The following is a 22,732-nucleotide window of genomic DNA, read 5'->3' as shown; positions in this document are numbered from 1 at the left end:
CAGGGTTGGGTTTGGAACTTAATAATGCCTTGGATTTACGAAGGCGCCTTTTCTAAAGAACACGAACCTTGATGGTTCTCACCTGGGTGAGCCTGGCTGTGAGGGTAGGGGCCTGAGGTCACCACAACCACAGCTTCTGTGGTCCTACTGGCAGCATGTTCTAGACAGACCTGTGTGGAGCTGGGGAAAGGAGAGTGGAGAAGTTTGAGGAAGCTGCATGTTTATGTTCTATGTTCCTCCCTCCCCCAGGTTGGGGTCAGTGGGACTTTATTTGGATCTACCACAGGTCTTTTCAACCAAAGCCTTGCAGAAACAGGCTTTACTCCGTACACACAGAAGAGCAACCACTTCATTGTTAAGAGTCTGAAAGTCCGGCCGGGCGCGGTGGCTCACGCTTGTAATCCCAGCACTTTGGGAGGCCGAGGCGGGCGGATCACGAGGTCAGGAGATCGAGACCACGGTGAAACCCCGTCTCTACTAAAAATACAAAAAAAAAAAATTAGCCGGGCGTGGTGGCGGGCGCCTGTAGTCCCAGCTACTCGGAGAGGCTGAGGCAGGAGAATGGCGTGAACCCGGGAGGCGGAGCTTGCAGTGAGCCGAGATCGCGCCACAGCACTCCAGCCTGGGTGACAGAGCGAGACTCCGTCTCAAAAAAAAAAAAAAAAAAAAAAAAGAGTCTGAAAGTCCGGGTGAGAGCCTGTCAGACCCATGGCCTCAGAGAGCAGGAAAAATCCTTTGCAACTGGGAAGGAAATTCAGAAGACAAAAAAAAAAAAATGCGGGGGCATGGGGGGCGGGGGCTAGTCTTTATACATTTCTTTTTTTTTTTTTTCGGAGATGATGCTCACTCTGTCACCCAGGCTGGAGTGCAGTGTTAACAATCACGGCTCATTGCCGGGCGCGGTGGCTCACGCTTGTAATCCCAGCACTTTGGGAGGCCGAGGCGGGCAGATCACGAGGTCAGGAGATCAAGACCACGGTGAAACCCCGTCTCTACTAAAAATACAAAAAAATTAGCCAGGCGTGGTGGCGGGCGCCTGTAGTCCCAGCTACTGGGAGAGGCTGAGGCAGGAGAATGGCGTGAACCCAGGAGGCGGAGCTTGCAGTGAGCCGAGATTGCGCCACTGCACTCCAGCCTGGGCGACAGAGCGAGACTCCGTCTCAAAAAAAAAAAAAAATAAATAATGGCTCATGACTCACTGCAACCTCAACAGCTCAGGCAATCCTCACACCTCAGCCTCCTGAGTAACTGGGACTACAGGCGTGTGCCACTACACCCAGCTAACCTTTTAACTTTTTTGTAGAGACAGGATCTCACTATGTTGCCCAGGCTGGTCTCAAACTCATAGGCTCAAGCGATTCGCCAACCTTGGCCTCCCAAAACGCTAGGATTACAGGAATGAGCCACCGCGCCTGACCTACATTTCTTAAATTTATGTTTTAAGGCCTGACTGCAGATTACTTGCCTGTTTTATTCCATGGAAAAAGTCATGCTGGTCCAGGGACATTCTCATTTTCCATCAAGTGATGGCATGCAGCCATAGAAAGCAACATCCTGTCCCCAGATGCGATAATTTTTTTGTGATAATTTTATAATAATTATATCTATCTGGTAATTTCCTTCCCCCTACCCCTCCAAAAATACTTAGTTGTGGATAGTTTTTAAGTACTATATCCTGTCATCCTAGACTAACACATCTTAACGTTTTTAGGGAAATTCCTTTTTAGGGAATTCCTTGGAATCAGTACGACCTGCCTTCAGAAAAATGTTATGTCTGTTTCTGGAGGCCCATAGACATCTTTTGTTTTTTTTCTTTTTCTCCATTGCCTAGGCTGCAGTATAGTGGCACCATCATAGCTCACTGCAGCCTCAAACTCCTGGGCTTTACACAATCCTGGCCTCAGCCTCTCAAGTAGCTGGGACTACAGCACACACCACTATACCCGGCTAATTTTTTTGTATAGAGAGGGTCTCTCTATGTCGCCCAAGCTGGTCTTGAACTCCTGGGCTCAAGCAGTCCTTCGGCCTCGGACTCCCAAAGCACTGGGATCATAAATGTGAGCCACCACGCCCAGCCTGAGCTCACGCTATAAACGCCCCATATTGGTTTTTCTCCCTCAGTTTCCAGACAACCTCTGCTGTGTCCTGAGTCCCATATTTCTGCCATAAGAAGCAGGTTGCCTCACCGTTCCCCGGGGGCTGCAATGGGGCATAACAGGGGACTTTGTGAAAGGCATTAGAAACGCTAGATTCCCTGGTGATCAAGTGCAGCTCAGATGGGACAGCTGGCCTCCCACCCGTCCCTCTGACTCTCAGTTTAATCATTGCCTAAGGAGTGGTTTTCACTCTCGGTTAATTTAATGAGTGCTCTGTATTTCTAGTACACACGAAAAATGCAACTTTATGATCTTCCAGCCAGGTTGGGCCTCTTGGCTTAGCTTTTCCCAGAGCTTGGTGCTTCATCTTTGTTCAGGAAGAGCGGAGGTCTGTCTCTCTTCTCCTTCCCTCCAAATACAGACAGAAAGGCTTGTCCTCTGGGTACTTTTAGAAAGGAGGAAAGTCTCAGGAGGGATCATTTGGGGAGCTGGACTCCCGAGGAATTGAGAAGCAGTCTGGTTGAGTAACTGGGAAAGGCAAAGCAGCCTGACTTGGAGAGGGGCCCGGATTAATGTGATTCCAGAGGAGGTCCCAGTGGAGAGAAGTTTGGGGACTACTGACTTGGAGAAAAATCAGAATCCTGGGTCTTAAGGGCCCTTCCTCTTCAATCCTTATGCCAGGCATTGTGTCCGGGGGAAGAGATAGTGGCTCTTGTGAGCTCTGTTAGAAAAGCAACCCTTCAGGCTGGGCACGGTGCCTCACGCCTGTAATCCCAGCACTTTGGGAGGCCGAGGCAGGCGGATCACCTAAGTCGGGAGTTTGAGACCAGCCTGGCCAACATGGAGAAACCCCGTCTCTACTAAAAATGCAAAATTAGCCAGTCATGGTGGCAGGTGCCTGTAATCCCAGCTACTTGGGAGGCTGAGGCAGGAGAATCGCTTGAACCTGGGAGGCGGAGGTTGCGGTGAGCTGACATCGTGCCATTGCACTCCAGCTTGGGCGACAAGAGTGAAACTCCATCTCAAAAAAAAAAAAAAGAGAAGAAAAGTAACCCTTCACAGCTTACCCAATGCACATCCAAGTTTCCAGTGAACACCTCTGAGCAGGCTAAGCAGCTGGTGGCTCCTGCCAAGCCCCCTCCTCGGAACCGAGCTTCACAGCTTCAGGTGCCAGTCCCTTGCTGACACTCCCAGTCTGAGCTGTGTGTTACTATCCAAGTTCAGAAACAACACAACACATGGGTCATAGGAGAAGATCCTTGACTGAGGCTAAAAATACCATAAAGTTAATCAGGCAGTTTTATTAATTATGAATTTATGAATTCAAAACCTATTCAAGGATTTTAGGTTTTTTTGTTTGTTTTTGTTCTTTTTTTTTTTTGAGGTGGAGTTTCACTCTTGTTGCCCAGGCTGGAGTGTAATGGCACGATCTCAGCTCACCGCAACCTCTGCCTCCTGAGTTCAAGCGATTCTCCTGCCTCAGCCTCCCGAGTAGTTGGGATTACAGGGGTGTGCCACCATGCCCGGCTAATTTTTAGTAGAGACGGGGTTTCTCCATGTTGATCCGGCTGGTCTTGAACTCCTGACCTCAGGTGATCCACCCGCCTCAGCCTCCCAAAGTGCTGGGATTACAGGTGTGTAGTTTAATTTCTTTTAAATCTAAGTTGATCGAATCTGTAGTATGATAATACAGTGTACTGATTTATTAAAACTCTAAATGAAACCATCAGCAAAATCATACTATTTATGAACTCATCATTGCTTTTTTTGTTGTTTGTTTTGAGACAGAGTCTCGCTCTGTCACCAAGGCTGGAGTGCAGTGGCGCAATCTTGGCAAACTGCAACCTCTGCCTCCCAGGTTCAAGTGATTCTCCTGCCTCAGCCTCCTGAGTAGCTAGGACTACAGGCACACGCCACCATGCACAGCTAATTTTTGTATTTTTAGTAGAGATGGGGTTTCATCATGTTGGCCAGGCTAGTCTCGAACTCCTCACCTCAGGTGATCCACCCATCTCTGCCTCCCAAAGTGCTGGGATTACAGACGTGAGCCACCGCGCCAGGCTCATCATAGCTTTTCAAGTCAATAGAAGGCTGGTGTTTGAATCCACATCATGTCTTCCCTTCTAGGTGGGCAGTTGCAGTGTGCTAGTGTGTGTGCACACCCCAGATTTATGCCCAACTCCACTGGATGTTTTCTGGGTGGGGAGTCATCCATACCTCCCTCAGCGGCCCTGTTCCTAGAGACGAGAGGCCCTTCCCACTAAGACATATTCCTCCTGCGCTCCATGGTGCAATGTAAACATCTTCCTCGCAATGTGGGACTGTGGATTTAAATTTATTACTGTTAAGCTCAGATGTTTTAAAGCTTCCTGTCTACAAGACTGAGAAAATCTCTTCATACTCTCCTTTCCTCCTCTCTAGTCAAATTGTAGCCCTGGCTCCCTAAGACACAACCCTTTAGAGACCCAGACTGCTAATTTCTTTTTTTTTTTTTTTTTTTCCTGAGATGGAGTCTTGTTCTGTTGCCCAGGCTGGAGTGTAGTGGCACAATCTCGGCTCACTGCAACCTCTGCCTCCTGGGTTCAAGTGATTCTCATGCCTCAGCCTCTCGAGTAGCTGGGATTACAGGCTTGTAACCACCATGCCCGGCTAATTTTTGTGTTTTTAGTAGAGATAGGGTTTCGCCACATTGACCAGGCTGATCTTGAACTGCTGACCTCAGGTGATACGCCCACCTCGGCCTTCCAAAGTGCTGGGATTACAGGCGTGAGCCAGCGTGCCCAGCTGGGACTGCTCATTTCAAATAGAAATTAGATTCTCTTCCAGGATGAGGAAGGACACTTCAGCCTTCTTTGTCATGGGAAGCTGGCACTCTCCTCTAGGACCCTGGGGTGTGTCTTGAGAGCTCATGCCCAGGGCTATAATACAGAGAGGCCTGTGCTGATGTCATCTTGTTCCTCTGCCCTTTGCTGGCAGGATGGTTCTGGGGAAGGGCAGAGGCTCCGGGTCCCACTCTGGGGCTGTTTTCACAGGGGATGGAAGGACCATGGCCACTGAACAGGCTGTGGTCCCGTCTATGGGCACAATGCCAATGGGCAGCTGGAACAGTGCAGCCAATGGGAGAGGAGGGTGTGCGAGTTGCCCTGGAGAGTCCCTTCCCAGAGCACCGCCTCTGTCCAGGCCAGTGGAACCTGGACAGACTATATGACCAGTGGAACCAAGGGTGTGGCTGAAGCTCTTAGGACAAAGGCCAGGGAGAGGAAGCACCAGCTGTTTTTTTTAGACTCTCTTCGAGCGCCCACTACCCCCACTGCCCCCGAGTGAGGCCAGGTGTAGGTGGCACCTCCAGCCCAGGTGGCCACTGCAGCTGCCCTGCTGTGAGGGAGGAGGCGCGTCTGCAAGCTGCCTTCCTTCCTGTGCAGATGGGCTCCCTTGGGGCCGTTAAAGATCGAAAACACCACTTTGAAATGGGATTAGATATGAATAGGGGGGAAAACAGGCAAAAGGGAAAAATTCTGGCTTCAGAATAGAAGAAATGGATCAAAAACACAAACAGCTTAACAAAATAATTGAGAATTGGGGCTCTGCGGTCAGACCGTTCTGGGTTCAAGTTCTGACTCTGCCACTTACTCGCCCTGTGATCTCAGTTGAGCAACTTAACTTTTGTGCCCCAGTTTTTTCATCTAAAAAATAGAAGACAATATTACCTCCTTGGCGGGCCTATTCTGAAAATTAAATAGTTCTGGGGAAGTGCTTAGGGTGGGGTGTGGAACATAGATAGCAAATATTTGAGTACTTGCTGCTAGTAATTAGGTGACCTAATATGAAGAAGCAGCTCCTGGCAGAGGGGTAGGGCAGGTGATAGGTTAGACAAGAGACTGGGGATCTTGGCCTCCCTTGCTGGCTTGGGGTTTGCAAGATCCCGTGGTGGAGAAGGGGGGCCGTTCCACCAAGCGGTGCCGGAAGTGCTTTTAGCTGACCCTGCCACTCCAGGCACCACATTGCTTGAAAACTGTCAAGGAAGGAGCATCTCCCACCACTCAGGGCCACGCACGCACGTGGCAGCCAACTCTGCAGATGGAATGAGAGCAAGCTGCTGCAAGTGGCTAGAGTGTGTGCAGTCATCGCCAGACAGCTCGGCGAGGCATACACAATGGAAAACAAATGTGTGGTATTCAGGAATTTAAAGCAAAACATCCAAAACAATCCCCCACATCAGATGATTTTGGTTAAGATCAGAACGCCTGCTTTCAGCGGAAAAGGGATTTATGGGCTGGCCAGCGTATGCTACGCGTCTGGCAAGCAGGCGGTGGAAACTTGAAATGGGATTTCTTGTTTAGAAAGAGGTTACCTTGGGCCAGGGCCTCCCTCCCAATCAGCCCCAACATCCTAGCGCCAGCACACTTCGCTGAAGCTTTTCTCCTCTCCAGGGCAGAGGAAGGGCTCCAGGTTTTTAAATGATGCTGACTTTGTCCTTGAAAGGAGGGAAGATTTCTCAACTCTTGAACTTGTTCAGACCAGGTAGCTGCCTAATTTCCAGAAAGATATGCTGAGAAAAAGCTTACGGAGTTCCTCATCCTCTGCCACACCCTGGAGAGGGGACCAAGCTGTCTCCCTTCTATCGGGGAGGAGACAGGCCAGCAAGTAACTGATCTCTGCATGGCATGTGCTGTGCACGGGACAGAGGAAGAGTGCTGACAGCTGGGTCACTCATGCCTGCTCTGTGACCATGGGCAAGTCGCTTTACCTCTCGGAACCTGTTTCTTCATCTCTCACAGGGATGATCCTAACTAGCTCTCAGGCTCTAAGGCAGCCCACTAAGAATCAGAAGGGGCAGCAGGGCCTTATAGTGTAATTCTAGTCTCCTCCCTGGGAAACCTCTCATGCATTGCATTACTGTTGCTCCTACAGGGAATGTTCTCATGTAGTAATGCCCTGCACCAGCCTGAGGCCAGGCTCGAACATTTACACACAACAAGCCAGGCATAGCAAGGTGGTGGCACCCCCAGGCTGTAGCTGTCTAGGGCCACCTTCATCCTTCCACCCAGGAGCCCCCCAACTGCACTAGCACCCCTGGAAAGGGAGGCCACAGAGTCAGCAGGCAGGCTAAGCATGTGCTTAGGGCACCAACAATGCAGGTAGCTCAAGGAATCCAGGGAAACAGGCACTTTTTCGAGCTTTATCTTACAAGTTCAACTTTTTTTATGTTGAATTGTATGGGTTGTGGGGTAGGTACCATAATCATCTAAGTGTCTAGAGCACTAAATGGCCACAGAAGGCGGAAGTTGGCCCCCCCAGGGACCTGGCTTGTCGTGGAATGTTGGGTTTAAGTGTGCATGTGGACCCCTCTCCCCAGCCTGCCCTCATGGTGTAAAAGAGCGACATATAATAGCAGGGGCCATTTATGACCCAGGGACATTGCTGGGGTTAGGGGGAGTGGGCCAGGAGCGGGCAGGGAGTTGTCTTGATAGAAACGCCGGGTCCTGTGGGGAGAGAGCAAATTAGTGACTCTCCTTAAGCCTTACTTTCCTTATCTGTGTCATGAAGGTAATAATACAACCAGCGTCTTATGATTGTTACTGGGACTAATGGGATATTTAATGTAAAGCTCTTATATGGGCCTGGCTCACAGGCAGAGCTCCTGTGTTAGCTTCTGCTGCTGTTGCTGTAGTTGCTGTTACTGTACCTCTCCTTACATTTTTCACAGATTGAGGTGTTCACATTCATCCATATCTTCTCGCTTCAGTTCATGAAACCACATCACACAAGATCAGTCAATGCTGAAATTTACCTCCAGGCTTTCTCCCTCTTGAACACGAATTGGAGGACGTATCTTTCCATCTGTCTATAAAACACTCATTTCTGAGACTTCCCCAGTTTGGGGAAGACCGATAAAGAGGGGAATCAGTTTTGCGCTTTGCTGGAAACGCCTGTAAAGAACGCCCCATTGGCAGAGACTAGCTTTGTGGAGCTCAACTTGGAAATTAATTTACAATGGAAATTGAAGGAAAATCTACTTCATATCCACACCAAGAAGGGTAGCCTCAATGCTTCTCCTTCAGTTCACTCCTTGTGCCTCCCAAAAGGAAGTTGATTCTTCATATGTAGAATTTTCTGGATACCTAGAACACCCACACCCAGAAACCAGGTCCCAGAGAGAGGCAGAGCCACGGTCACCATTGCTTGTGTAGACACCGGAGGTAGGAAGTGGAAGGAAGGTAACGCCTGAGGGTGCAGCTTCCCGGGGACCACCACCTCTCCCCGCCTCAATGGAGGGAGAGAAGAACAAACCCCAGGGAGAAGCTACTGGTCAGCATCTTCCCTCCCTCCCTCTTGGCCCCCACCCGGGCTAGGGTCAACACCCTGAATCGAAAGCGTCTGTTGTCAAGCTGCAGCAGGCAGGGAAACCCTGTCACCAGGTTAAGATTTAAGTCAGAGCATTGTGCCAAATTCAACACATCCAAGCCTCCCACTTGTCCCCCAAGACAATTTCTCAGGGATTTGCATCTTTCCCGGTCACTCCCTGGCCAGTGAGGAAGCACCGTGCATTGAGAAGAGCGTGGCTTTGAGTCGTCAATGTGGAGCTGGTTCCATCTGAGCTCTGCCTCTTCCTGGCTGTGTCTTTTTGAGTCAGTTGCTTAAAATCTCTGAGCCTGGTTCATCCATAAAATGAGGGTGATGAGAGGATTCAGTGAGAGACTGTAGATAAACCACCTCCTGTAATGTGTCGGGGGCGTGGGTCTTTGTACATAGTAACTCCTACTGTTAAATTGCTACTATGGTGTTCTTTATTTTCACTGAGCTAGATAACCTACAACTTGACCATCAGCCTCTTTTTTTTTTTGAGATGGGGTCTCTTTCACCCAGGCTGGAGTGCAGTGGTGCAATCTCAACTCACTGCAGCCTCAACCTCCTGGATTTAAGCCATCTTCCTGCCTCAGCCCCCCAAGTAGCGGGAACTACAGGCGTGTGCCACCGTGCCCAGCTAAGTTTTTGCATTTGTTAGTAGAGATGGGGTTTTACCATATTGCCCAGGCTGGTCTCCAACTCCTGAGCTCAAGCATTGCGTCCCCCTTTCAGCTTCCCAAAGTGCTAGGTCCGGTCAGAGGCCTGACCATCAGCCTCTGAGTGTATTCTTTTAAAAAATTGTTTTTCTAGAGTTCGGGGAGGTTTGAGGAGAAGTCCAGTCTCGTGCATAACAGCGAGCTGGCCTAGGGAGCACAGCCGGCTGCAGAATTCAGAGGGGAGGTTCTTACCAGGAGTGCCCTGCTGCAGGCTATGGAAGCCTCTCACAGGCGCACCGAGTCATCAGGGCCTGTTACCAGAGGAGAGTTCACGCAGGCAGGGCCTGGGTGGTGGATGTGCATTTGGGAGCCAAACGCAGGTTCCAACTTGAGCCCTTTACCATGACTTCCTGGCTCAGTGGGTTCAGCACAGAGTTGTCCAGCCACTATCTCTCCTTTCTTACCTCTTCCTGCCTTCCCATCTCTCTGCATCTTCACCCTTAATGGTCACAATGCCACATTTCCAAGGTGACCCCAGGTGCGTTCCCCGTGGCTTCACAGTGCTGGTCAGAGCATTTGAGCCCCCACTCACCAGATTGGAGTGTCAAGTAGTAGGGTCCAGTCCTGCTCCCTTGCGGGGCTGGGCAGTGAGCTCTCCCTAACACACACAAAGCACCTCCAGCTCAGAGGAAGCTCACACCTCCCATCCATGCCTTCAGGCTTTTCAGCACTGGCATTTAGAAAGCTATTCTCTGGGTTCAGAACCCCCAGAGAGAGCTTTTCTCTATCCTTCCTGATTATTGGTGTGTCAATGAAGGCCTAGAGTAGTGGTTCTTAAACTTGAGAATGATGAGAGTCACCTGGGAAGGTGTTGGGAAAACAGAGTGCCGGTCCAGTCCCACCCCAGTTTCACTGAGTGGGTCTGGTAGGGAACTGCAAATTTGCATGTCCAGGTTCCTGGGTCATCCTGCTGCTGGTCTGGGGTCATTTTGAGAGCTGCTGGACTGGCATAGAGAAGAGTTTCCTGGGTTGCCTTTGAAGATAAGAATTTCTGAGGATTTCAGCACTGCCTTCAGACAGTAGCTCGGTAGAAGTCCCAAGAGCAGAAGTTGTCTAGAGAGGAGAGATGGCCCCCCAGGATGCGCCTGACCAACCAGTCATACATACAAAAGGGAACTTTGGTTCTGTAGGGCTGTGATCTCTGGGGCTTTTCAACTTGGCTGTAGTAAAACTAAAGTTAGTAATATGCCCTGTTGTCATCTAGAAATTCCGCCATGAACTATTATAGTAATTTACTTGTGACGCGTAAGGAGAGCAAGTCGTGGCAATTTCTTCTGCTGATCACAGCGGAGTTTTGGTTTTCTTATTGCCAGTGTTTTTACTGTGTGGCGGAGCTGGATAAGGGAGCACCCCAAAGCCTCTAGTCCTGCCCAAGTAAGTGGCTTTGCCCTTCCAAAGACAACAGCCCCAGCCTTCATTTGGAGGTGGGAGAGGAGGACGCAGAGAGGGTTGGAGGAGGCTGTGGGCATCGGGATCCTGTTTGTTCTTGCTGGCACTGCCTGGCCCGGCTTCCTGAGGAGTGAATCAGCCCATCCAAGGCTTGGCATGCAGTAGTGAGCCAAGGGTTGCCATGGAGATGGGCGAGGCCCAGAGCCCACAGGTCTGGGTGGCCTGACTTGTTTTTAAATGTTGAAGTCTGTGCGAACAGGGAGGGCCTATCTCCACTTCTGTGGCTTTCTTAAAGCGTGACTGGTATTTTGGGGCCTGGAAAACTGCTGGTGTGGGAAACTTGCATCCCCAGTGTTTGGTGTGTTGCTTACTTCCTGGGTGCCATGGACAACTATGACTAATGCTCTCCCAAGTTTAGTAGATTACAAAAACAAAAACCAGGGCTGACAAGCATCTTACTGAAGGAGGGTGATAAAGAGGCCAAGGTTTCCTTTCCTGCCCAACCCAGGAAAATCCCCTCTCTCTCTGTTATCTGCTGCTGTAATTACTCCTTTCAGCAGGGTTAATTTGCCCACGGAAGCAGTTTGTGATCCAAGGAAGGACAGAAGCCTAAAATCTGAGCCAACAGTCTCCCTTTAGCCTTCCTTCCCCACTTTTCTTTGGCCATTCCCATCCAGTCTTAGTGGAGCTCTGGATGGCAGTTTGAGGGTGTGAAGCAGATAAATTTACCCATTTTCCTCCACTACCCAGCGCTCACACAGACTCCCACACAAACCAGAAAACAGAACCCCAGTGTCCTAAATTCCCCCGCTGCCACCCAGCCGCCTTCTCCGATCACAGGAGGACACAACAGCCATCCACAGAAGGCCCATGAATTGCCCCCACCTCACGTCTTTCTCAGAGTTTATTATTATTGTCATTTTTTTTCCCTATGGAATCCGGCTGGCTGTAACACTTCACAGTTTTCAGAATGTTTTACATGCATCACTTTATTTAATCCTCACCTTCAACCTATGTTGAAGGCAGGACAGGTATCATACTGTACTTTTTCAGAAATGAGGACTGTAACGTTCAGAGCAGCTGAGGAAAGTGTGTAATGTCAGAGCGCTCCTAGGTAGCAGTGCCAGAATTAGAGCCCAAGTGTATATCCATCACAGTCCAGTCATTCTCAACAGAGGCGTGCAGTAGAATCCCTGGGAGCACAAAGAGTCCCCTGGGATTGCTGAGGCAGGTGCATGTTTAGAAATCCCCCAGGTAGGCCGGGCGCCATGGCTCACACCTGTAATCCCAGTGCTTTGGGAGGCCAAGGTGGGTGGATTGCTTGAGCTCAGGAGTTCGAGACCAGCCTGAGCAATATGGTGAAACCCTGTCTCTACAAAAAAAAATACGAAAAAAAATATTAGCCATGTATGGTGGCTTCCAGCTGTGGTCCCAGCTACTTGAGAGACTGAAGTAGGAGGATTGCTTGACCCCGGGAAGCAGAGGTTGCAGTGAGCCAAGATTGTGCCACTGTACTCCAGCCTGGGTGACAGATTGAGACCTGTCTCAAAAAAAAAAGTATTTCCCCAGATGATTCTGATGCCCACCCCATATAGAACCAGGCCCTAGGTGGTACAGCTGTGCAGGCAACAGCTCACTATTCTTTCTATTAAGCCACCTGTCCCTTGCTGAAAATTGTGTATCATTTTGACCATGGGCTCAGCAGAGTAACCAAGTAGCCATCGCTTTTCCAGGAGGACAGTGGGAAGTTGGGAAGAAAGTTCTCCCTCCTTCCTGGACTCCATCCACTCACCACTGCCCACCTCCAACCCCTCCCAAAGTGGTAGATGTGGCCCCCTCAAGGCTAAGGCAGTCCTCAGCGAGAAACCACCGTGAGCAATGATCTGCTCTCCACTTTCTGGGCTTTCCAAGGCAGCTGAATAGAGGAAGCGTAACAAATATTTTGTCCTTTTTAAAAAATGGGCTGGGTACAGTGGCTCATGCTTGTAATCCCAGCACTTTGAGAGGCCAAGGTGGGTGGATCTCCTGAGCCCAGGAGTTTGAGACCAGCCTGGACAACATGGGGAAACTTCATCTCTACAAATAATTTTAAAAATTAGCTGGGCGTGGTGGTGCACACCTGTAGTCCCAGCTACTCAGGAGGCTGAAGTGGGAGGATCAGCTGAGCCTAGAGAGGTCAAGGCTGCAGTGAGCCATGGTCACACCACTGCACTCCAGGCTGGGTGACAGAGTGAGACCTTGTCTCAAAAAAAAAAAAAAAAAAAAGTGTATGGCCAGTCAGTACATATTACAGAAGATGGGACCTGGAGGAAAAGGGGGCCCACGCCAAGAGCACCCAGTTTGTTTGCCCACAAAGGATTTTTCTTTGAAGTAGGATTTGTCCCATAGGCAAACTTGGCTTCTCCCACCTGGGGAGTGGCAGGCAGTATGCCCTCCCCCACACTGAAACCACATTCAACCCACTGCTCTTTTCCTCTTCCTCTGGGTTACCTCCTCTTTTTCAGCACACCTACTTCAAGAATTTCCACCAGGAGGCCAGGCTGTACATACGAACCTCCCCAGGTTCTAACTGGAACTGGTTTTGCACACTTGGCATAGAGTCCCCAGAGCAGCCAGGTGCCCCTAAGCTCCGTTACACTTTGATGTTTTTTGTTTAATCCTCCTTTGAAATTGGAAATGTTTCCTTTAACTCCAGGTGTGTGTTTCAGTGTAAGATTTCTGAACCTGTCCCTGCAGCAAGATTTTGCAGTGTGAGTCACTGAAATTCTCATCTTTGCATGGGAGCCTTTGGTGAATTGTGCTCTCAGTGGTGAGTGGGTGTGGCAAGGGATGACCAGGACACCTTTCACTATGGGCCTGAGTTTGGGGCACTCTTGAGTTCTCATGTCTCCTGAGGCTCACATAAGCCCCAGGTGACCACCTTACCTGTGTTCATCAAACATTAGAGTGTTTGACTGGACTTCTTTGAGGGATGGGGGTGCTGGCAGACTTGCAGATAAAGACTGAGGACAGCAATGCATGGGTTGTTTTTTTGTTGTTTTTATTTTTGGAGATGGAATCTCGCTCTGTCACCCAGGCTGGAGTGCAGTGGCTCGATCTCAGCTCACTGCAACCTCTGGCTCCCAGGTTCAGGTGATTCTCCTGCCTCAGCCTCCCAAGTAGCTGGAATTACAGGCACGCGCTGTCACACCCAGCTAATTTTTGTATTTTTAGTAGAGACGGGGTTTCACCATGTTGGCCAGGCTGGTCTCGAACTCCTGACCTCAAGTGATCCACCTGCCTTGGCCTCCCAAAGTGCTGGGATTACAGGCGTGAGCCACTGCACCCGGCCTGCATGGGCTTTTTATAAAATTGGTTTTCAAAAGTCTGTATAAGGATTTGCCCGTAAGTCACATTGGGACATGCTTCACCAACAGAAAGGGAAATTGTCATTCCCCCAACCAACCTTCATGGGTCTTCCTTAGTATTTACTCTGGGCAAGTAATTGTTCTTTGTGGTTTCTTTTTCTTTTCTTTTTTTTTTTTTTTTGAGACGGAGTCTTGCTCTGTCGCCCAGGCTGGAGTACAGTGGCGTGATCTCGGCTCACTGCAAGCTCCACCTCCTGGGTTCACGCCATTCTCCTGCCTCAGCCTCCCAAGTAGCTGGTCCTACAGGCGCCCGCCGCCATGCCTGGCTAATTTTTCGTGTTTTTAGTAGAGACAGGGTTTCACCGTGTTAGCCAGGATGGTCTTGATCTCCTGACCTTGTGATCCGCCCGCCTTGGCCTCCCGAAGTGCTGGGATTACAGGCGTGAGCCACCGCGCCCAGCCTCTTTGTGGTTTCTGACTCTTGTGAGACATTAGAAGATGGATCTGGATAAAAGGCCTAATGGGAAAGGAAGCTGGTCCAAATGAAGAGGACACAGGAGAGGAGATCTGGGTGGATTTCAAGTACTTTTTCACTGAAGTAGTCATTCATTTATGGAGTAACTATTTACTAATGACCATCCGTCCAAAGCATGGATGGGGCAAAGGAGATAAAATAAAAGAATGACTCAGAGGTCCCCTGGACCTCAAGGAGCTTGTGCTCTGCTGAGACGGGAGGCAAGCCCCAGATAGAGGAAGGGAAGAGAGTGCGGATCGCGGATGCTGGAGAGGACAGGACGGATGTGACACTGGCCTGCTCACATACTTGGCTTGCTCAGGGATTGCATTTGCCATTTGCATGGGAGGAATGGGGGAAAATGGGTGGGGAAGCAGCAGGCTTGGCTTAGGCGACCACACAGCATTCCAGGAGGAGGGACTTGCACTAGCAGAGGCACAATGCACAAGGCTGAACTCAGAAAACCTGGAGAGATTGCATCTAAGGAGCAGACAAGGAGGAGGCAGGGTTCAGTGGTGTCAGCTGCTGCGGGATCCCAAAACATGAGGATTCAGCAAAAGTCTTAAGACTCGCGACCCCTTTCGGGTTGGGAGAGATGTAGTGACGAGCCAGTGAGGACTTGGAGATGGTTAAGCCGCCAGCTCAGGGGTGAAAGGAAAGCAGAGAGCACCCTGAAGGAGCTGTGAGGTTGAAGAAAAAGAGGGTTCTATTTCTGGTTTTGTTGTATTTGGATTTTTAGGTTAGGGAGACCTGTCTGTGTCTTCACAAAGGTCAAAAAAGTGGCAGAGGCAGACCTGCACAGTCAGGAAAGAGGTTAATTAATGGAGCAGGTTCTTGAAGGAGACAGGAAGCTTTGAGAGAGAGGCCCCCGCTTCTTTATTGTTTTATACACTTTGCTTTAGAATAATTTTAGATCTACAGAAAAATTGCAGAGATAGTGTAGAGAATTTGCTCATCCTCCTCCCCAGTTTCCCCTCTTGGGGTAATCTCATATTACTGCATTTCATTTGTCACAACTAGGAGACCACCGTTGGTACATTCTGTTAACTGAGCTCCGGACTTACTCGGATTTCACCAGTTTTTCATGTAACGTCCTATTTCTGTTCCAGGGTCCTATCCAGGACACCACAGGACAGTTGTCATGCCTCCTCAGTCTTCTCTGGGCTGTGACAGTTTCTGTCTTTCCTTGTTTTCCATGACCTTGACAGTTTGGAGAAGTACTGGGCAAGTATTTTGTAGACTGTGCTCAGTTGAGGTTTGGCTCATGTTTTTCTCAGGGCATAGCACCAGTGAAGAAACGAAGAAATTTCCAGTAAAACAATGGGAAAAAATGACCCTTTTCCTCTCGGCCCTCTCAAAGGGATGGAACCATTTTTTTGGCCAGATAGCAAAGGAGCTTTTCCCAGCAAAACCAGAATGTTTCCATTTGGCTTTTCTTGGAAACAAAAGAGGAAACGATGGGCAGGGCCGCGAGCTGGGAGTAGAAGCTGTGGGCTCTCTCCTGCATCCCCGCCCGACCAGCTGGGCATACTGCAGGTTGCTATCCTCTCTCCAGAGCCCTGGGAACAGGGCACTGTCTCATTCAGCATTCGCTTCAAAGCTGCTCTGCTCCTGCGATGATAGGCTGCAGTGGGGCAGCCATCGAGGAAACTGCATGCTCAGCATGCCGCCATATGTCTGTTAATTAACCTGGGAGGAAGCCATCGACCCCTTGGCCTCCCGGACTCCTGTATTCTCATTTATGGAGTCCCTGAATAATTGACTTGGCGCCCTCTTTTGAGGGTTAAAGCTCTCTTTGTTTCTTGCTCCTGGCCCCTCCCGTTTAGTTTCTCCTATTATTAAAGTAGCTGAAGCTGGGTGCAGTGGCTCACACCTGTAATCCCAGTGCTTTGGGAGGCTGAGGCAGGAGGATAGCTTGAGGCCAGGAATTTAAGACCAGCCTGAGCAACATAGCAAGACCCCTGGCTCTACAAAAAAAAAAAAAAAAAAAAAAAAGGTTTAAAATATTAGCCAAGATTAGCAGCATGCACCTGTTATCCCAGCTACTCAGGAGGCTGAGGTGGGAGGATGGCTTGAGCCCAGGAGTCCAAGGCTACAGTGAGCTATGATCGCACCACTGCACTCCAGCCTGGGTGACAAGAGCACGACCCTGTCTCAAAAAATAAAGCAGCTGGGGTGAAAGCCGGATGGGGGCAGGGGAGCCCCTCTATGCCACACCAGAAAGTGAGTTCTCCTAGAAAATACTTCAGAGCGCCTTAGATAGCGCTGCCTGACAACCATGAAAGGCATTATTGGGTGGCACTGGTTATACAAGTTTTGTGACCCTGTGACCCCAAGCCATTGTGACTCAGCCAACTGGAGCGATTTCTCCAACAGCGTTACAGAAAATGGGGCAGCTAATGGTTCACATAGCGTCCCCTCCGGCCGGTTAACTCAGTCATTCTGTCAGAAAAGGCAGCAGGGTTCACTCCTGATTTTTGTCCAAGTGCTCCCAGTCATGTCCCTGGCCCTCCCTTTTCTCTGGGTTACTTGAATCTTTCTCCTCTCTTACTGTGAGTTGTTAAGCCTATGAGACCGAGACCTATGGCAGCTTTTCCCATTTTTCCAGAGCCAGCTGCTTTTCCTTCCTGGTTGTAGTGAAATGTTGTAGCATTGACAACCAAGCCGCGTGATGTAAGGTTTAAGTTGGGGTCCAAATATGGGGGACTCCAGACTCCAGGCTTGGCCCGGCCCTTGGCCAAGATAAGACCTGAGATGCTTCCTTTTCCTTCCTGGTTCTGGTTCTCCAGCCCAGCATCCTTCTTACCACCTGTGCACAGAGACCGGATCAATGACTGGACTTAACATATTGGCTCAGGGTCCTTGACATTGGGGCTCTCTATAAGACAGAAGGGGCCTTAGCCCTGGAGGTTCCACTGGGGTACCCTGTCATCATCCGAGCGTGGAACATTCCCAGAGAGACGCAGCTCCTGCCCGTGAGAGGCTGCTGTGTAGAGCGTAGCTGTATCTCATCTTACAGCTTAGTTCCTTGGCAGGCCTGGGAGTCTTTTCATTCTTTTCTGCGACTCAGTTTTCCCAGCAGATAAGGGGTGGGGTCATAACTTCACTCATCAGGGGAAGTAAGATGACTTGGGAGATAATTGCTTGATAAGCACAAGCCTAGAGCAAAAAGGATGGTAATGAGCACTGTCTCGCTATCTCCCTGTGCGCGCAAGAGCATAGAGGGAGGACCAGGGTGAGAAACAGGTTGTGGCTAAATGTGGACCGAAATTGAGCTCCGGCCTATAGTTTTCAGGTTAATGCTTTCATGTCCAGGAGGCCAGCAGCCTCAGTCTTCTATTCCCAGGGGTCTGACTGGGCTTCCATAGGGTTGGGGTGGAAGGAGGGAAGGTATCACCTTTGTACTTTTTTTTTTTTTTTTTTTGAGACGGAGTCTCGCTGTGTCGCCCAGGCTGGAGTGCAGTGGTGCGATCTCGGCTCACTGTAAGCTCCGCCTCCTGGGTTCATGCCATTCTCCTGCCTCAGCCTCTGGAGTAGCTGGGACTACAGGCGCCTGCCACCATGTCCGGAGAATTTTTTGTATTTTTAGTGGAGACGGGGTTTCACCGTGTTAGCCAGGATGGTCTCAATCTCCTGACCTCGTGATCCACCTGCCTCGGCCTCCCAAAGTGCTGGGATTACAGGCGTGAGCCACCGCGCCTGGCCCACCTTTGTACTTTTAACGCTCAGGGACCCTGGGGGACCCAGGCCAGGACTTGCCACCTACAGAGTCAAGACCCGCCCAGTGTGTGCTTGTCTAGTCCCTTGTGTACGTGGATTCAAGCCACATACCTCTTCTAGCACAGCATGCTCCCAGCAGGGCCCACCTCCCCGCCTAAGCTAACTGCGGTGCTCCTGGTCGGGGAACCCATGGTCTGAATGCGAGTACCCTGCTGGGTCCAGGACAGTGGAGACTCATACTTCTCCCCAACCAAACAGTGATCTGCTTGCTGCCTTTGGATTGGGCCAGGAGACCCTCCCTCACTGGCCTTGTATTAAGAAGGAAAACCAGACTTGTGTTTCAACTCAGAACTCTCAAGTTCATTTTAACTCTCAAATTCTGTGCCTGTGTGAGTTTTTCTCCTCTGCCTTGTCCAGCCGCGGGGCACGTGGCGTCGTACAGTCCTTAGCAACGTTTGGAGCTGCCTGCCCTAAGGTGGGGCTGAGAGGCTGAGAAGATGCTGAGCGACAGTCCACAGGCTGGGAGTGCAGGGCTGGTGGGGCTTCATGCTGGTAAAGTGAGGTTGTTCTCCCAGAGCCCATTTGGTACCTTCCTCTTCAGATGCACTTCTGCTGTTATCTCCTTTATTCTTTAGCCATACCTACAAGGTAGGGAAGGGCCGCGTCTTACAATCCCTGCTTTACAGATGGGAACGCTGAAGCAATAGAATATGAAGCTAGACTCTGCAGCCCCTCGTGGTGGAAGCACACCTCCCTGACAGGAGCAAATCTGCTTATGCTCCTGGCAGGTAGGTGAGGTTGTGACTGCTGCAGGCTGAGGTCTGGGTGGCCCTTCCCAGTATTGCCACCTCCGCTGTCCACCCAACTTGCCCACACTCGATGGCATATCGTGAGGGAAAGGAGAGGAGAAAAGAAGGAAGGAAGGAGAGGCCTATCCACACCATGGGCTATCACCAGCTCCTGGAGCTGAGAACCGAGGTCCCTGATGAGCAGGCTCTGACATAAGAGTGCCTCTGTTGAGGAGGGTGGACCAGCAAAACCTGGGCCCACCCACTCCTGCGTCCAGCCGGCTACCACACTGGAGGCCTGTGAAGTCACCCCCCCCCCGGCAAGCCCTGGTACGGGCGGCGACGAGGGAGCTCAGCTGGCACTGGGGGGACTTGGCAGGAGGCCTCCTGCACAGCATCTAGTTCAGCAGTGCCAGCGAGGGGAGGCCCTGACATGTCATTTACTGAGCAGCAGGTCTCCAGGGACGTTGCAGCTGCCCTCCCTGGTGCACGTGTGTCTGGAACCGTGTAACCATCACCCAAGTCAACAGTTAGAAGAGGACACCCCCAGCCACCTGGCACCTCCCTGAGCCTAATTTCCCCCTCCACCTAAGCATCACTGCTCACCTGATGACAGTGCTTTTCCTTTATCATTTATAGGCACATGTAAGCATCTAGCTCTGTGTGCATCCCTAAACAGCATAGCGATTTTTAACTACATGGAATCGTATTGTGTGTGTTCCTGTGGCTCTGGCTTCTTGGTTTAGCATTGTGAGATGCACTCATGGTGTTGCGTGTAGCTAGAGTTATTCGTTTTCACTGCTTTATAGTGTTCTGTTGCCTATAAAATACCCCTTCGGCCAATGGGTGGCAAGTAGGTCACTGTTTATTCCTCGCTTGCTGGTATTTTTAGTATCTGAATGAATCAAACATACCCAGTAATGGCATCTACAACTACCAGGCGTATATGAGGGGCAGAGACCAAGGGTGGTCACAAAGTCCTTTGCAAGTCTCACCCTTCAGCGCAAGGGGACTGCATTGTTGCTGGCAGCCAGAGTTAATGCTGACGTCCTGTATGTCTTGCAGCTTGCCGGGATTGCTGTCCTTGCCATTGGACTATGGCTCCGATTCGACTCTCAGACCAAGAGCATCTTCGAGCAAGAAACGAATAATAATAATTCCAGCTTCTACACAGGTGAGGGACGGGGAAGGCTCGGTGAATTCAGACTGCGTGAATTCAGACTCTGGCTCCAACAAAGTTCCTCTAACTTTGCAGGCCCCATGTTGACCCAGGGACTTGGGCTTGGGAAAGACTTTTGCTCTGGCCACACTGGCCAGTCATGTCCCTTTCACGTTGTGCAGTTTTTGTGTGTGTCATTGTGCCTATGAATTTGCATTTAACTGATGTGGTTTCTTTTCCTGATGGCCAAGTCGGGCATGTGGATGGTTCTCTGATGGTAGCCTCTGCCAAAGTTGTACCCATTCTTGAGGGTTTACAAACCTCTGTTCTCATCTCTGATGCTCTCTCCTGATTAAGTCTTCTTATCCTGCATCATTTCCTTAATTCAAAAAGCTTCGTCCTGGGGATCTGCAGTGCTGGAAGAAGATATAGACAGCTTTCCTCTTCACTATTCAGATAGGGACTCTGAGACTCAGAAAAACATCCGCCTCCTGGAAAACACAGCAACAATAGGAGAGACTAGAATGGACTTCACCCAGCCCTTTGGATCCCTGGTACTGGGGTAAATGCTGTAGTGTTTAGTTTTATTTGTTTGTTTTTGAAACGACTCTTGCTTTGGGAGAGAGGCTTCCAGTTTAAACCTGCCTGGGATCCTCTGAACATGAACAGACTTGGCAGGTTTCTTTCTACACTCAGGCTTCTTGGCAGCCTTGCTAGCACCATTCTGCCCCTCTCGTTGCCGTATCACCACGTCAAAGCTCCCTTCAGAGGAGGGGGAGCCTGGTGCCTGCCAAGTTCAGTTGCCCGCGTCTGCGTGAATTCAGACTCTGTGGCTGTACTCTGCCTGGCTTGGAGGTAGGAAACTTTTCATTTGTGAGAAACAAAGGAAACCTCCTATTTTTTAGGATGATGCTGACATGTTGTCAGGCTCAAAGTGTAAGTTTGGTCACTTCCTTCCCACCCACCAAAAAAGTTATTTTTACAAAGGAAGGAGAAAACAGTTATCTCCCAGTCCCTCAGGGAGAAGCAAGGCTGGCCAGCCGTGTAGACCTTCCCTTTCCCACCTCTTGAACCGGGTAGGGAGAGTCTTTAAAAACAGCTCATTTGGTTGCGTAACATTTGAGCCCTGTGGATAGTTTTGCTGGGTTTACTGCCTTTTATTGTGAGCTGGGGTTTTTTGGGGTGTGTCTCTCTATTATCGGAAAGAAAGCGAGAGAAAGCACAATGTATGTTTAGAAAAAAAACTACACATACACACAGAGTTTTTAGGGAACAGGTTTCTATAGCACCCTGACTTGTTTTAACAACAGAACGTTTTTGCGAGTCTGTGACAGGCTTAGAATGCTGCCCTGCAGAGCAAGAGGGAGGAGCCGGGTGCGGGTGCTGGGGAAGACTCTCCACGCTCCACACCGTGTTCCAGAAGGGAGCCCTGTGTTGGGGGAGCAGGTCTGCCGGCAGGAGCAGGCACAGTCAGGCCCGCTTTCCTAAGCAAAAGCCCTGTGGCCTGCGCATATGTCTCCAAAGAGAGACTCAGTCCTCCCTTGTCCTGGCTGCTTCTAACAACCCGCTTTTTCTTTTCTGTTACCCAAAGCCTCTATGCCTGATTGTTTATATTTTTAGATGTGGGAGGTAAGAATCTCATGGGTAAGAGGATGGAACTGGGAGGAAGACACTAACATTTTTATTCTTATTTTTATTTTTTATTTTTTTTGAGACGAAGTTTCAATCTTGTTGCCCAGGCTGGAGTGCAATGGCGCGATCTCGGCTCACTGCAACCTCCGCCTCCCAGGTTCAAACGGTTCTCCTGCCTCAGCCTCCTGAGTAGCTGGGATTACAGGCATGCGCCACAATGCTCAGCTAATTTTGTATTTTTAGTAGAGACGGGGTTTCTCCATGTTGGTCAGGCTCGTCTCGAACTCCCGGCCTCAGGTCATCCGCCCGTCTCGGCCTCCCGAAGTGATGGGATGACAGGCGTGAGCCGCTGCGCCTGGCCGAGAGACACTAATATTTTTGAGCCCCCTTCTTTGTGTCTCATTCATTGTCTTGTGCGTATTATATAATTTAATCCCCTTAACTCTGCGAGGAGTATGGAATGATTCTCATCTCACAAGTGCAGGAACCAAGGCCTAGAGAGCTTAAGTAACTAGTCTAAGCTTATATTCCCTCAGGAGGCAGGGCCAGGTTTTGAACCCAGGCCTAAAAGAGCTGCTTCTCAGGTTGTCGTTGCCAGGTGGTGGGTTCTCCCTCTGTAGGAATGGAAAAGGTCTGTACTGGCTGAATGTGCCCCATTGGCAGGGATGGGGTGGGGCTGTCTTGGCCCTTTTACTTCACCCAAGTTGTAGTCGGGGAGAGAAACCCCTGCGTCGGTGGCCCAGCCAGCAGCTGACGGGTGGGAAAGCTGCGGGGTGGCAGGAGAATGGTGAGTGCCATTAGAGGAGCTGGGGCTCACCTCTGGGAACCTCACAGGATTCAGATCCTGCAGGTCATTGCAGGGCCCCCCTGGTGGCCAGTGGTCCTATCTGAAGTGACCAGGAGGGTGATTTGAAAGCATAACCCCACAGAGACACAGATCCCCTAGTTGGGGTCTAAGGGCCACTGTCCACTTAGCTCTGCCAGGGAAATACAGATCCTTTGCAGCTACACCCCGTCCTGGGA

The 22,732-nt window shown here is 50.3% G+C and overlaps 1 protein-coding gene across 2 annotated transcripts in view; it reads left to right on the top strand.

The window, feature by feature from the left end:
* CD9 (CD9 molecule) overlaps positions 1 to 22,732 on the top strand; it is a 38,273-nt gene that overhangs the window by 5,674 nt on the left and 9,867 nt on the right. For both annotated transcript variants that reach the window (XM_030804491.1, XM_012502440.2), the window contains exon 2: positions 19,984 to 20,092. Coding sequence is in view for 1 of the 2 variants with exons in the window: in XM_012502440.2 (XP_012357894.1) it covers positions 19,984 to 20,092 (109 nt within the window). In the remaining variant the exon portion in view is untranslated. The remainder of the gene's footprint in view (positions 1 to 19,983; positions 20,093 to 22,732) is intronic.

This window comes from Nomascus leucogenys, chromosome 23, assembly GCF_006542625.1.
Source record: "Nomascus leucogenys isolate Asia chromosome 23, Asia_NLE_v1, whole genome shotgun sequence".
NCBI lineage: Eukaryota > Metazoa > Chordata > Mammalia > Primates > Hylobatidae > Nomascus > Nomascus leucogenys.
The sequence above is the reverse complement of the archived record's forward strand: the minus strand, read 5'-3'. Positions and strand labels throughout refer to the sequence as shown.